At 42.1% G+C, this 13,039-nt stretch overlaps 1 protein-coding gene across 5 annotated transcripts in view; it reads left to right on the plus strand.

Moving 5' to 3' along the window:
* LOC132796266 (homeobox protein cut) overlaps nucleotides 1–13,039 on the plus strand; it is an 87,576-nt gene that overhangs the window by 41,091 nt on the left and 33,446 nt on the right. For all 5 annotated transcript variants that reach the window (XM_060807370.1, XM_060807367.1, XM_060807368.1 and 2 more), the window contains one exon: nucleotides 10,401–11,729. In XM_060807370.1, coding sequence (XP_060663353.1) covers nucleotides 10,401–11,729 — 1,329 coding nt within the window. The remainder of the gene's footprint in view (nucleotides 1–10,400; nucleotides 11,730–13,039) is intronic.

A 13,039-nucleotide genomic window follows, 5' to 3' on the forward strand; every position in this document is an offset into this window, starting at 1 on the left:
TTTTGGCGCTGGCAACTCTTTGCCTCTCCCCCCGCCCCATCCCTCTCTTGGGGGGAGAGACAAAGTGCCAGAGAGTCTTGCCATCGTCTTCATACGTCTCTAATAAGACATGATTGTAATTAATTAAATTAATTCGTTTCGGTTTTAATACACGAAATGTTTTTCGATTTTGTCAGAGGCCCAAAAGACAAGACAAGAGACAAGAGACAAGAGTTCTTCGCTCTTCAAACCTGAAACAAGAAGAGGGCACAAAAGGATTGCCAAATGAAAGTGAAAGATTTGTGATTTACGTTTTCAAATATTTGTTTCTCACACACAACCCTCTCCCCGTCTCTCTCCCTCTCTCTCTCTCCGTCTCAGTCTCAGTCTCAGTCTGTTTGTCTTACACGGCCAAACTATAAAATGTTGTCGATTTTGATTAGGCAAACTTGACAGGCAACTTTGTGCGTGGCTTTCATTAAAAATGCCACCTCTCTCTCTCTCTCTCTCTCTCTCTCTCTGTCTCACTCTTTCTGGCTGAGAGGGTTGCTTTGGCTGTTGCCTTGGCATTTTTGATGCTTGAGCTGAGCGAAAGGAGTTGAAGGACTACCTTTTGTGGCTGCCAGCCTTGCTCCTTGCTCCTTGCTCCTTTCTGCTTTGCGCATAATGAATTGACATTGATTGGAAATTTTGATTGAAATTGTAAAATGTGAAGGATGATGGCAACGCAACAACAACAACGCCTTCTAGGCAACTAAATAAATTGCTTAATTTTCGGCTTAATTAAAGATTTTATAGATAGTGTGCGTCTCTTTCTCTATCTCTCTCTCTCTCGCTCTATTGATTTTGTGGCATCATAACTGCAAAATAGGAAAACAAAAAAAACGAAACTCCACGTTTTGTGCACAACTGTACATAGCAATCATTAATTTCGGTTAGATTTTACAGTGTCAAATTTATGTAACATACTCAACCCTTATGACTGCCCCCCCCCCCTTTGCTCCACTGACCCCGCATCGTCCACCCTCGCTTTTTTGGCACATTAACTTTGAGAAGCTTTTTGCTTTCCTTTTTTTTCTTTTTCTGTTGTGTGTTGTTGTCCCCCATTTTTGTAGTTGTGTGTGTGTGTGTGTGTGTGAGGCCCGCATAAAAATGTCAAAAATTACACACATACACACACACACACACACACACACACGTGAAACAAAAGCAAAAGCCAAAGTACAAAAAAAAAAGAGTGTGAGAAGGGATTTCTAATCATTATTTGTACTGCCCACATCTATATGAGTTATATATGTATATATACAATATATATATTTATTTGTATTTGTCTGGACTTGAACTGAGTGTTCCCCTTCCCCTCCCCTCCCCCCTCTCTTTCTGTTGTGCTATTTGGTCAGTGTAATGCTTAATTATTTACTTTTTGAGCCCTTCTTTCTTTCCATTGTTGTTGTTGTTGTTGTTGTTGTTGTTGTCAAAAATGTGTTTTGGCACAACAACAAAACAAAACACAAAACAGAAAAAAAAGGCCTATGAACAAAGTGACCAAAAGAGCGCATGAAATGAGAAAGGGAAAAGGGAAAACACACACACACACACACATGGAGAAAAGGGTCACACATGTGCGTGTGTGTGTGTGTGTGTGTTAATTTTTGATGTACAATTGGGCAGTTAGGTGGCCAGCGAATCAAGCGGAGGTGGAGAACAAAAAAGGTATGCATAAGTTATGTAATAATAAGGATAAGCCAAAAAATTATTATTACTTTTTCTGTGTGTGTACGAGCACGGGGAGGGAAAGAAGGGAGAAGAGAATCAGAGTTGGAGTTGGAGTTCGGTCAGTTCGGACCACAAAAAAAGGGTTGCACAGCGAGAGACAAAAGGGCGCGCTTCGTATTTTGATTGTTAATGAGACAAATCAGCAATAAGCAGCGAAGAGAGTTGAGCCTTCGATCGCTCTGCAGAAGCTTTTAAGCTTTTTCAGCAACTCTTTAGCTGCATATTCTTCTATTCAATTGTACAATCAATTCAAAAACAGCTTCACAATGAGCTTTAAAGCTTTCATATTGTTAGCAACTAGCAACTTCAATTTTCCTTCAAACTCTACATTTAATATAGATTTAAGAATTTAGCAGCTTTCTAGATTTATAATGAGCTTTACACTTTAATCTTGTACATTTAGCAACTTTTAGCAGGCGGAACTTTTCAATTTCATATTTGTTGAGCAACTTCTATTAAATTGTACAATCAATTCTAAAACAGCTTCACAATGAGCTTTAAAGCTTTCATCTTGTTTAAGTAGTAACTTCAAAGCTTTCAAGCTTTAATCTTGTTTATTTTAGTTTCATATTTGTTGAGCAACTTTAAACTTGTATTAAATTGTACAATCAATTCAAAAACAGCTTCACAATGAGCTTTAAAGCTTTCATCTTGTTTAACTAGCAACGTCAATTTTCCTTCAAGCTCTACCTTTAATATAGATTTAAGAATTTAGCAGCTTTCAAGATTTATAATGAGCTTTACACTTTAATCTTGTACATTTAGCAACTTTTAGCAGGATCAGCTTTTCAATTTGATTTCAATATTTGTTGAGCAACTTTAACTCTCCTTCAAACTTCTACTTTCAATTCAAAAGCAGCTTCTAAGCTTTCAAATAAGCTTCAAAGCTTCGAATTTGGTTTATTTAGCAACTTGAACTTTCTTTCAAACTCTGCTTTCATTGCAGTTAAAGTCACAGTCCTCAGTGCTGTGTCTCTTGTAATCTTTGTGCTACAGACAGCAATTAGCAATCGTCTAATTTGATGCACACACACACACACACACACACACACACACACACACACACTCGCATGTGTGTAACTGTAGCTTTTTTTGTAAAGAAAGTGCCGCACACATTTTTCTTTGACACTTTGCCTCCCTTTACCCTCCCCCTACGCTTTGTGCGGAAATTCTTTCGCCTCCCCACCCACGAGGAATTTGTTGCCTCTTGTCAGACTGGGACAGACAATTACCCACACACACTCGCACACACACACACACACACACTCACTCACACACACATGCACGCATAACTGTTTGTCATATGACGCATTAAAAATCGAAGCATATAGCTGACTAACAAACCCCCTCAAAGCTCCACTACTCCCCCCCTCACCCTCCTCACCCACTCTTTCTGGTTGTCTTCTTGCTTGGTGCGCGCATTAATCCTTTTTTCAGCATCTTTTCACAAGCACACATCTGCGCGTGTATATAATCCTTTTTTACAGTCCAGCCCTTGGCCCCACTCCTCCCCCACTCCTCACCCTCCCCCATCCCCCATCCCCCAGCACGCCCAGCGGCTTCGCATATCAAAGCTAATTTATATTTTGTATAGCATACATTTGGGCGTGCACAGCTTCCCCCCCCACCTCCCTCCTCCCCGTCACTCACCCTTTCACTCTCCACTCAGCTCAACTGCTGCTTCTTCATCTTCTTCTGCTTCTTCTTCTTCTTCTGCAGCTACAACGTCATGTTTTTCATTGCCTGCTGTGTAAATTGATGAGTGCTAGGCAAAGACGGGGGGTGGAGGTGGAGGTGGAGGTGGAGGCGTGGCACAGGGGTAATAATAAATACAACTCTTTGTTTTTTCAATGGCTCGTCGTTGCCTGATTTTTGATAAGTAAATAGAAATTTTATAAATTTACATACGCATCACATGTGTGTGTGTGTGTGTGTGTGTGCGGGTGTGTGTGTGTGTGTGTTGGGCAATAAAAAAGAAACAGAATTTTAAATTAGAAAATATTAGTTAGCTGGGCAGACAGACAGAAAGACAGACAGAGAGACAGACAGACTTTGGCAAAAGATGCCAAACAGCATGTACAGTTATGTGTGTACGTGTGTATTTGCATATGCGTATGCCCATCTCACTCACACTCACACTGACACCTGCTCTCTGCTCTGCTCTGACAGCTTCCCCAGCTTTGTGTTCTCACTCGCTCTCTCTCTCTCTCGCTCTCGTTGTCGCTTCATACGGTACTTTTTCTTCGTCGTTTCGTTATCGTCATTTGTTTTTTTTTTTGTTTTTCGTATGTGTTTTTGGTTTTACTGCGTACGTCTTTGCTGCACAGACAGCATTCTATATACACCTCTCCCTCCCACCCCCTTCTGCTCCTGCTCAACATCAATACATCATTTTCGTCTTCACTCAACTTATGTGTGTGTGTGTGTGTGTGTGTGTGTGTGTTGATTTTATGCTACTCTTTTCACTTCTCCTCGGCGTGTGTTTATTTTTTCGGTTTTTTGTTGTTGCAGTTTTTGAGGCTGTCTATCTCGCTCTAGCTCCCCCGCACTTTGTGTGTGTGTGTGTGTGTTTGGGTATTTTTTGTTTAATATTTAAATAAATAATTAGCAAAAAAGGGATATGTGCCTCTGTGTGTGTAAGCTCTCTGTTTATCCTCCTCCAACTCTTCTCTCTCACTCTCTGTTTATTTGCGTATTTGTGTGTGTGTGTGTGTGTTGCTAATGATGTTTGAAATTGTAAAGCAAATGCAAAGGCATGTCCCGAAAATAAAAACTGCAAGGGGGAGAACTCAAATAACTGTAAAAAGCGAACAACATGAATTTAAGTGGGAGAAGCCAAAATACATACAAAAAAAAAAAAAAGAAGAAGAAGCACTGTGATGAAGTGCAGCTGCAATACATTCCAAAAAAGAAGCTTCAATGATGAACAGACTTAAATCGTTTAGGCACTTCATCGATTTTCAAGCTATTCATCAGAAATGTTAAGGGAAGCTTTCAGCAACTTTCAATATGCATCCATTTAAAATGAGCTTTGTGATAACTATGCAAAGCTTTCAACTTAAAATAAGTGTGTATTAGCTTTTGATAACATATTAAGCTCGCCAGCTTTCAGCAACTTGAATTTAGTGGTAATAAGTTTTTATTAAAATATTAAAAACAGCTTTTAATAAGCTTTCAGCAACTTGAATTTAGTGTTAATGAGCTTTTGATTAAATAAGTTTTTATAAAATTTATTGTGAATGCAAAATGAAGTAGAGCTAAATGTTGTGAGCTATTTGTTAACTACTTGCAATTGCAATTGAGTTAAATAAGCTTTTGATCAGCTTTCTATAGAGTTGAGTTTTGGTCTTAAGCAGCTTTCGAGCAACTCTTTGGCTTTCTTCTTGTCATTTTGCTTGACAGCAGCTTCTTTATTTTATTGCTGGCAGTGCTTGGCTTGTGCTCAGCATTCAGCTCACAAAGGCACTTGGCACATTGATGGGCTTATATACATCTAAATACATACATGTATATGTGACCATGTGTGTGTGTGTGTGTGTGTGTGTGTGTGTCATTTGCTGCTTTTTTACATTTACAGCTGTCAAGACATAAGCACAGCATCTTTGTCTGCGCCTAATGTCATGCTACAGTTTTGTTTTCCTTCCCCCCCTCCCCCCACTCTCTACTCTTTTTCTCAGAGCTCTTTCAATTGATATAACCACACACACACACAGAGATATGCTGGCACATTTAACCCCTTGTTGCCGTTGCCTCTGCCACCTGCGCTTACAACTTTTAACTTTTTACCAAGTCTTTTGCTGGCTGCTGCTGCTGCTGCTGCTGTTTAATGTGTGTGTAATTGTAAAAATGCCTCCGCTTCTTCTTCTTCATGTAGCTAAGCAGCCGTCTCCCCCTCCCCCTCCCGCTTGTACTCAAGCCACCCCCACTCGCCTTGCCATGTCATGTCATGTAGGCGTTTAAGTGGCAGTGGCAGCCAACTGAGAAGCAATGAAGCTCTGCCACTGGCAGCGGTTTTTTGCATCTCTCTGTCAAGACAACAACTGACAGCCGCCTCTAAATCAAAGCACCCTCTTCCCTCTTCCCTCTCTCTCTCTCTCTCTCTCTCTCTCTCTACCCCTATCACTCACTCCCTCTCGCTTTCTGACTTCCACTTGGCAGCCAACGGTCGTCGCATTGATTTGCTTTGATTTATTGTGCCTGAGCACAATGCAGCGACGTTTCCCAGTCCCCAACTCAATCTCCTGTTGCTGTTGCTGCTGAGGGGTTGCGGCCGCCTACAACAACAGCAACAACAACAGCAACAACAACAGCAACAACAACTCGCACTCGAGCTGAGCTTCAAGCACAATTCATAACGTTGCTTTCGTACTAATTACAAAAAGTGCTGCCCCTTACCCCTACCCTACCCCCTACCCCCTACTGTCCAGGGGCTGACAGCTGCCATGCGACAAAATACAAAAATATAGAGAAAAGAGAAAAGAAAGAACAAGAATCGCGTCGTCCGTTCGTTCGTTCGACTCACTTCAGCAAACAGCTTGAGACAATGCTGCATGCAAAAATTCCTCATGACGTAGCACACACACACACACACACACATACACAGTACAGAGTATGAGTATTTATGCATTATAATACACACACACACACACACACACACAGAGAGCCCAAGGGCTGGAATCTGTTTCGGGTTCGAAAAGTGCGCGCTTTTTGACATGTGCCGCGCACACGACGCACACAGCAAAAAAGAGGTGTAAGAGGAGTGTAAGGGGGGGGGGAAAGGGAAGGGGAGGTTAAGAACTTTTGACTTGGTTTTGTATTTTTTACATTTTTTTTGCATTTTCTTCTGAATACCATTGTAAGCCGGTGAAGTGCTTATGTGCATGCGATACTAGTTGCAACAATCGCTCAAGATGCCCACATACACAACATGTGAGCGAGAGAGAGAGAACGAAACAAAAACGAGAACGAAAACGAGAAGGAGAAGGAGAAGGAGACACAATTGGCCCAACGGCTGATCCTTGAAAGTGGCTTTTGAGGACACTGATCCAGCGAACTTAATGCTTAATCAGGCAGCAGTCAGCTGTCAGGCAACACTCAAAATAGGCACAGACATGCGGCTAAAGCTTTAAGCTTGCAAAGCACATTAAAGGCACACAATTTGTGAGATACAACTTTGATCGACAGCACGTTAATTCAACTTTTAAGTAATAACTAAACAAAGCGAAAGCACATTAAAGCTTTTTCGAATACCCACAGTTGTAAGCTTGCAAAGCTAATTAAAGGCATCTTAAGCTATCAAATTTGTAAGCAACATGCTTTCTCTTCAGCACAGAATTTTCAAGTTTTAAGGTTGTAATTAAGCAAAAGCTTATAGAAATGTCAAAATAAATGATGCGAAAGCACATTAAAGCTTTTTAAAATACCCAAAATTATTATTTTAAGCAACTTTCGAACTCTCTGATGTTGAACAGAATTACAACTTGTAATTCCTAGATATAGTATTTACAATATTTTTTTGTTTTTGCACATTAACTTCGACATGCTTTCATAGAAAGTTGCTTAAGCTAGTTGTGTGAGATTTTGATGGGTTTTATTTTTGGGATGCATTAGCTTAAATAATATTCGTACACCGACGTACTTCAATGCGAATCCCCCACTCATAGAAGTTGTATTCAGTTTTTATTTTTTTTTTTTTTTTTTTTAGCTTTTTTTGGCTAATAGAAATGTTAACAGCATCGCACATTGGCCCCGCTGTTAACATTTCACTTAACATTTTTGGCGCGCGTTGCGTTTTTTGTGTTTTTCCCCGTCCCTCACATTCGCGTTCTACGTTTTTTGGGCTATTTTTGGCAGCTCCTTTGAAGTGGCGGCGCCGGCACATGCAAAAATATTAAATGAAACTCGCTGGGCCAACGCAAAACAAAAAAAGGGAAAACCCCACCAAAAAAAAAAAACGATACGAAACGAAACGCTAAAAGGGTGCTCAATACTAAAGCCTTTTCTGCCATAAGCTGACCACACACACACACACACACACACACACACACACACACAGCGACTGGACGCACAACACATTGAAGTGGCCAGTGAAAAAAAGAAGAGAAAATAAAATAAAATGTAAGCGATATATAGAAAGCGAGAGGGAGAGGGAAAGGAAGAGAGAGGAACATGAGCAAAGCCACCCGCATTTTAGTTAATTAACTCATTTGGTTGGCAACTGCTGCTAAGCCGCTCGAACTGGGCCACAAAAGAGTGAGAGACCAACGAAAGAGAAGAAGACGAAGAAGCAGGAGAAGAAAAAAGGGACACATGCGGGGCAGACGATGCTCACATTAATTGATTTGCGACGTTGCCAAACTTCGGCGCTGTTGCTAACTGCTGACCACGAAAACGAAACGATGGATGATGACTAGTTTTTCGGCCAAGCGTGGCAAGTGTCGCGATTCTCACGGGGATTGCATTTCAGCCAAGACACAGAGAGCAACTGTTTTGCCAAAAAGAGGCGCAAAAAGAAAACTTCACTCAGCTTGCAGCAAAGAGAGTTTCACAGTGTGTGTGTGTGTGCAAAAAGTCATGCAGGACATCATCGACGAACTGGCATTATGAAAACAATTTTCAAGCTTAAGCAGCTCATGCCACCAGCCACAGCAACAGTCCAACGTGCCACAGACATTTCGCCACAAACAACAACAGGCATGGAAATCACTTCGCCTCCTTTTGCCTCCCTCCTCCAGCTTCCTCGCCGTAGCCAGCCGCGAAGGCTGTCTGGCATTTTAAGTCCCCGGCAAAAAGCGGCAAGGACAAAACTGCAGCTTCCTTTACAGCCACCCAGTGTCCACCTAACCCGCCCTCTAACTCTGTGCTCTGTCCTCTGTTCTGTGTTCCTCGCGAACAGCCACTTGTCTGTTGTTTGTACTTAAGAGCTTTTAAATATCATAAATATATATCTATGCGACGAGTCTGAGACTGCGACCGAGACCGAGACGGAGTCGGAGACTGAGACCAAAACCAACTCAATGCTGTTGTCTTCTCCCCCGCAGGCAAGGGACTTTAGCGAGTTTGGGTGCTCGGCTCGGCTTGGGTTTGTTGATGATGTTGACAAATATGCCTCGAGGGCCATTCATCTACCGACAGGAGAAAGAAAAATAAAAACGACTAACACGCAGTCTGCGTCTTTTCGATTGCATTTCTCATATCAGCAAACGATACTTTGGCAAATGCAGCTACCGCTTCGAGGGGTGATGAAAGGAGGGTTCGGGTTCCTTACTTCCTTACTTCTTTTTACGAGTATACAACTTGATGATCCTAGCTAGAAAGCTAGCCAGCTTCTAAACTCCTCCAGCTAGTCCCTGCGACTTATTTCTAATCGTTTACCTCCTCCCCTTAAAAAATGAATTGGAACTGCAGTACAATTCAGTCTTAACTCGACCCTTATAACGACTTCCTGCTTAACTTTTTCGGGTAGTTTCGTCGTCATCGTCTCATCGATATGAGGAAAAACTTGTATAAGAACTGCAAAGCTCTCACACTCATCGCCAGTGATTACTACAACTACTACTATATATATCCATGCTATGCTATGCTATGCTTTGGTTTGCTTTGCTTTACTTTCCTATGCCCATCGACTAATTTCCAAAGTTCTTTATTGCCTGCAACGCCCCGGACCACGTCTCAGACCCCGCCTCGCTTTTTCGAGCTTCCGGTATTTATACAAATAAAATTGCACAAAACTCAAAAACCAAACGTAGCGAAACCAAATGAAAATAAGTACAAATCAACAGAAAATCGAAGCCCCCCCTTAATACAAGACAACAAACACAAAAAAAAAAAAAATAAAGAACTGAGAGTGCTGGCCAAAAAGTCATTGGCATCGACTCGAAAGTCTAGGCAAGTTGTTCGCAGTCGCTTACAAGGCTAAGCAAAGGATACAACATTGCGCCGGACCTGGAGGAGGCAACAACACACATTTTCCCACCCGTCTCATGGGAAGGGGAAGGGGCGACGGAGACGGAGACGGAGAGGTCGGATTTTTGGGTTAGCTCTGAGCTCTGAGCTCGTTCCTTGGGCGTAGACTAATTTGCCAAAAAAAGTTTGCACCGCATATTTTTGTAACCGTTTTTTTGTGTTGTTGTTGTTGTTGTTGTCGTTGTTGTTTTAATTTCTCATTTGGCATTTGATTTCAAGCAAATGTCTGGCCTCCCCTCTGGGGTTGTCCCCGCTTTATCGAAGGTCAACGCTAATAGCACTAAAATTTCAAGTTGGCTTATCGATACCAACGATAAACTATAAATTTGTCGGCTCTTGGTCTGTTGGTTGTTGTTGCCTGGTTGTTGGTTGTTGGTTGCTATCCTTTTGGGTTGTCTAATGTTTTTTTGAGCCTTTTTTCTGTGTGTCTGTGTGTGTGTGCTGTAAAAGTTTTGCAACGTATTAATTTGGCTAAATTTAACCCGTAATGACTTTAAAAGTAAAATTAATGAGGGTCGATAGTTGCCTTTTTGGCATTGGGCTCGCTCGAAACTTTTTGCCTGCCAAAACATATGCGACTGGCAGCAGCAACAGCAGCAGCAGTTGCCACAACTATTCTTTCTCTCTCTCTCTCTCTCTCTCTCTAACTCTGTTTTCTCCCTCTTTTTGTCTAATTACAGCGCGCTACTTTAGCCGAGAAGGAAGTGAATACACTCAAGGAGCAACTATCCACAAGCACGCCCGGCAGCAACAGCGACAGCAACAGCAATAGCGATAACAACAGCGAGAACAATAACACAGCAGCAACCACAGCAGCAGCAGCAGCAGCAGCGGCAGCAGCAGCGGCAGCAGCAGCAGCTTTAATCAAAGCCGAAGAGGAGGCAACGGGTGACAGCGACAAGCTGTTGAACAGCTCGATTGTTGCAGCGGCCATCACGCTGCAGCAACAGAACGGCGGCAATCTGCTGGCCAACACAAACACACCGTCGCCATCGCCGCCGTTGCTGAGCGCCGAGCAGCAGCAACAGTTGCAGAGCAGTCTGCAGCAGAACGGCGTCGGCGGCGCCTGTTTGAATCCGAAGCTCTTCTTCAATCACGCCCAACAGATGATGATGGCTGCGGCTGCGGCGGCAGCGCAACAACAACAGCAGCAACAATCGCCAATGCATTCGCCCGCTGCAGCAGCCAACAGCAACAACAGCAACAGCAATACAACGACAACAGCAACACAAGTAACAAACACAGCAACAGCAACAGCAACAACAACTGCGACAGCAACAACACTTGCGACAGCAGCAACACTTCCACAGCCAGCTGAAGCCACAGCAGCAGCAGCTGCAGCAGCAGCAACAACTGCGACAGCAGCAACCACAGTTGGCAACAATGATGATGATGAGGACGATGATGAGGAGGAGGATGCCTCGATGCAATCGAATGTGGCACATGCTGATGGTGAAGCCGACATCGACGACGATGATATGGAGCTGGAACGTGAGCATATTGCCGCCGACAGTGGCAATGTGGCTGCTGCTGTTGCTGCTGTTGAGCAACCATCAGCAAGAACTGAAAATATTATCGATGCGACGGCGACAACGCAACACAACGATGAAGATGACGATGATGATGATGATGAAGATGTGGATGGTGATAATGATGATGATGATGTTGCGGAAGCGGAGGAAGATGATGATGATGATGGGGAAGCTAGTTTAAATGTTAGCAATAATCATAAGAACAACAACAACAACAACAACAACACGGATAGTTGTAGTCGAAAGAACAGTGAACAGAAGATGCAACATGTTGCACTGCGTGATAATAATAATGTAAATGAGCAACATGTGGCACACAGTGTCGAGGACGAGGATTGCACCAACAACAACAACACCAACAGCAACAACAACAACAACAACAACAACAACAACACAACAACAACAAATGAGAAGCGCAAAAAGCGCAGCAACAACAACAATCAACCCGCTGTTTTATTAGCTGCCAAAGACAAAGAGGTAAGAGTCCCAAACAATCTATATATTCTATATTCTATATATCCTGTGTAGCTTTCATAAACTGTCCCAGACAATTGCCTGGCGCAATGAAATGTAAAACCGTTAAGATTAGACACAGGCCAAAAGTGCTAAAAATGTAGCCAGGAATAAACAAACACAACAAAAAAGGAGTTAAGTTGGGGAAAAAAATGCAAACCGCAGACGCCGAATACAACGCACGACTGACCCGCCCCCCTCTCTCTCTCTCTCCACTCACCTCACCCTCTGTCTGTCTGTCTGTCCGTCCGTCCGTCTGTCTGTCTGTCCGGCAGCTTTTCCTGCCTCTTTCGGTTCACCCTACGCACAATTGAGAAAACACTTGCATAAGTAAACAAAACACCCACAGCACGCCCCCTTCCCCTTCCGCTTCTCCCTACTCCCCCTCAGACAACCAGTTTTGGCGCACTTTTCTTGTAATTTTCTAGCCAAACACAAGCTAAACAACAACAACAAGGCAAACAAATGAGCGGCGAAAAAAAATGAAAAGGACTTTTGACTTTTTCTTTGCGCGCCACGCCACAAGAAAAGGGCACAGAGCGAGCAAAAAAAAAAAGCGAAGCAGAGCAAAAAAAAAGAAAAAAATATGCCAGCGATTTGACTCGAAAGCCAGAAGATACCCCAACCAAATGGAGCGAACAACAACAGCAACCGAGGAAAAGTGTATAGAAAAGTTAAAAAGTTCCATTGTAGAACAGTTTTTCTCATTTCTCTGCTATTTTTTTTAGCTTCTTTTGGGGTTTTTTTAGTGGAGTTTGAGGTGTAAAGTGATATCATTAAAATATTGACATGACAATTTTTACGCCTGCAAATTTGTTGAGTGCCTTTTTGTTGTTTACATTGCTTCTTCTGGTTGTTGTCAGGCAGCGCGTGGCATGCCACATGCAGTGGGGCAAGTAGGCTAAGGCGTTAAATATGCCAAAGGACTTGACAAAACAAAAGTGAAACAAAATGTTCACAACGTTTAACAACGAATATTTTGTGTCCTCAATGTTTTAGTATTTTTTTGTTGTTGGTATTTTTATGGCATATTTATACTGTTTTTTTGCTTTTATAACGAAACGCTCCTTAATGGTTTGATATATTGATTTGGTATATATTTTAAGAAAAATACCACACCATTTTCTTATACTGCAATTGCTTAGTATATTTACGGTATATTGATTTGGTATATTTAAAGAATAATACCAAATTGTTTTGATTTCAATTGCTAATTCTTTCGATATATTAATATTATATAATATTATTTAAAGAATAATACCACACTGTTTTCA

The sequence above is a fragment of the Drosophila nasuta genome, chromosome X, assembly GCF_023558535.2.
Source record: "Drosophila nasuta strain 15112-1781.00 chromosome X, ASM2355853v1, whole genome shotgun sequence".
NCBI lineage: Eukaryota > Metazoa > Arthropoda > Insecta > Diptera > Drosophilidae > Drosophila > Drosophila nasuta.